Below are 3,087 nucleotides of genomic sequence, written 5' to 3'. Positions count from 1 at the left end.
ACATTAATGAGTACTAGATTTCATTGAATAATTAGTTGGATACTCTTGGTGTTAACATTATTTTCTTCCATTAAGTTATTTTAATTCAGGTAGTTTATGTTTGATGTGGTTGTTTTGCAGTGTTTCGCCATTGCTTTTGATAAAAGTATGATGAGTTCTTTTTAGTAAGATTTATTTACTGTAAAAGATGTAACTTTTAAAAAGTATACTCAATCAGTAATAAACACAAAAAGAAACTAATAATGTATTTCGTTGCTTTTAATTTACCATATATAATGTGTGTTTCAGCTATCAAATAGTGCTTTCCATTGGTTTTAATACAACTATGCTATATTTTTTGGTTAAATTACTAAATTACAACATTTTTCATTGTTATAAAAACAATTGTGATATGAGTTTTGAATTTTTTTTTCATGGCTTGCAATCCAAGTAGAATAGGTGCATTGTTTGTTTTGAAATGTTTTTTATCGTTTGTAATACAACTGTTGTGTTTCAGTATAGTTCATTAATGGTACTATAAATATGATGTGTCTTTGTTACTTTACACCATTTTTCATCATTGTTCATGCAATTATATTATGGATTTTCTAGGTATCTTGTACCTTATGTAATACCACTATCCATGAGTCTCCTATATGGTTAGAAGAAGAAGGTCATATAAAGGACTTCTGTAGCACAGACTGTTTACAAAAATACAGACTTAAGGAGTGCAGTAATCCCCAGTCAGTGTCACATGAGTCTAAAGGAAAACAATCAAATGGGGCACATCGGTATGAAAGTACAGGTAAATATATCATCAGGTATAATGAGTTTTAATAATGACTATTATTAATGTTCTATTTGTTTCCAGAGATAATAGTCTTGTTTGGTTGTTTGTAATTAAGCACAAAGCTACACAGTGGGCTATCTGTGCTCTGCCCACCATGGGTATCGAAACCCGGATTCTAGTGTTGTAAGTTTGCAGACATACTGCTGTGCCACTGGGGGGCTACTGGTCTTGAGGTGAGTTGTCTTTTTTATTTTCAGGTAATGTGAATTGAATAATTTACAAGGAAAAAAATTAATAAAGTAAAAAACAACAACATCCAAGCAGGAAAAAGATGTGAGAAAATATATTTAATTCAGAAATGCAACTTACTTCTCTACACTAATGGTTATTACCAGTCTTGTACAAACTTCCACTCCCACACATGTGTATGACATAATCATCATAATTCTGTAAATCTCCACCAATAGGAGGGTGACAAATCACTATGCACAGTAATTCCCATGAGAACTAACACTAGATCATAAGTTCATTCTTTCCTCAGCACTGCCTGTGTACCATCGTCTTTTTTTGTTCCATTGATCTGATTTACTTTATTTTCTATTGCCACGACATATCTACTTTATGTTACTTTCAACATGTGACAACAACAAAAAACTAATTTAAAAAATCATCTTGAGGTGCAGACATTCAACAGTGAATGGAGGCATCTTATATGTTCATAGAACCAATGTTCAGTTGTTATCCCTTTAACTCACCTATGGATGAATTTGGCAGCTCTTCCACCTCCAGCCTTTGCTTCTGGCACTTCTTTTCCTGGTAAGGCTAAGGTAGCTCTTTTTATGTTTGCTACACTGATAAATCAGGTTTGTGTTATTCTGTTTCATTTCTGTTTTATAACGACTCTTTAGTTGTTTTCACTTCATGATCAAGCCTCCTTCTGTCTCACCTCTACTTTGTTCTTCATCTTTCATGCTCTACTCATCTTTGTGATTCATTTGCTGTGGCCTCAGGTCATGGTCCTTTTATATTTCTGGAACCTCAATCTTTTGTGTTTTTTTGTCTGCTTGGGGTGCTCCTCTTTGTTCTTCTTTTTCTTTTCTGGTATATTCTCATCTTCATTTATCTTTACCTCACTCCTTAGATTTATCTTCACCTCCTCAATGAGGCTCTTCATTATAACCACAATGGTTTTGATGGAGGAGACCCATTCTTTGTTAGCCATTTTGGCTTCTGTTTCTTCTCTGTTGTCTCTATTTTGACCTGGTTTCCTTGTTTGTAGGATCTCCTCAATTGGTTTTTCCTTTTTTATGTTCACATTCCTTTTCTCTTATATTAGTGACCTTTATCCCATCCCTTATTCTTACAGACCAGCTCTTTTGGGGTGTTCCAGACTTTTGGAATCCTGAGCAAAGGCTTTTCTCCAGCAGTTTTCTATTCTTTCCTTGGTTTCTCATATCACTATTCCTAGGGTACCTCTATGTGCTATTTATTCCTGGGAGTCACATCAGGCTCACCACTCTTGAGCTTGTCAACTTCTTCAATCACTGTTTTCAGGTCATCTCGTGTTTATCCATTTGGACGTGTTAGGTATTAGAATTTCAAATAGTCTGAAGCCGAGTTAACTGATAGTTTAAATTTAGTAATTAACTGTACTTTGGATTTAGTATTAAATCTATGCCGATATATTAGTCAATTTACAATACTTGCCAAGATTGATACACACCATTTTCGTTTTTAACACAAATATGTTTTAATATACACACAACAGTACAATTTACAATAACAATTATTACAAATAGTTACGACAAATAATGATTTTTAAACAGAAGTTTCACAAACTTACAAACAATATAAAGTTTTCTTTCTAGTCTGGAACCTCTTTGATATCTTATCGAGGATTCATGATGAGTGAGTTAATTACGAGTTGACGGAGATATATTTCACTTAACGGGAAGCTAGCTGGCTTTGTCTCTCACTGATCACACAACGATTTGATTTTTCCACCATTGAAGTTAGGTAATGTTTTCATAAAAATACTAATGTCCGATGAGAATCCACTGAAGTTAAATCATTTGTAATGCCCGAAATTTATAAATATTCCTGGTCAGATATATTAAGTTTTACAATTGATAAGCGTTATAAAAATCATAGTTATAGCTTTCAAAGCTTTATAGCACACTGACTATAGCGATCTGTTTGCGTATCTGCTCGTTTCATAATTTCCTTAATTTCTGCTATAAATTCTTTCGGATGAACTTCAGCGATACAAGCCCTTTCTTAACTAAAACTAGTTTATTCTTTCTCGATACAACTTTGTA

The 3,087-nt window shown here is 33.4% G+C and overlaps 1 protein-coding gene across 1 annotated transcript in view; it reads left to right on the top strand.

Moving 5' to 3' along the window:
* Positions 1-3,087, top strand: part of LOC106464312 (polycomb protein Scm-like) — a 100,210-nt gene that overhangs the window by 37,922 nt on the left and 59,201 nt on the right. The window contains exon 4 of the mRNA XM_022392012.1: positions 592-784. Within this exon, the coding sequence (XP_022247720.1) occupies positions 592-784 (193 nt within the window). The remainder of the gene's footprint in view (positions 1-591; positions 785-3,087) is intronic.

Source organism: Limulus polyphemus, unplaced genomic scaffold, assembly GCF_000517525.1.
Source record: "Limulus polyphemus unplaced genomic scaffold, Limulus_polyphemus-2.1.2 Scaffold1618, whole genome shotgun sequence".
NCBI lineage: Eukaryota > Metazoa > Arthropoda > Merostomata > Xiphosura > Limulidae > Limulus > Limulus polyphemus.
This window is presented reverse-complemented; position numbering and strand designations above follow the sequence as displayed.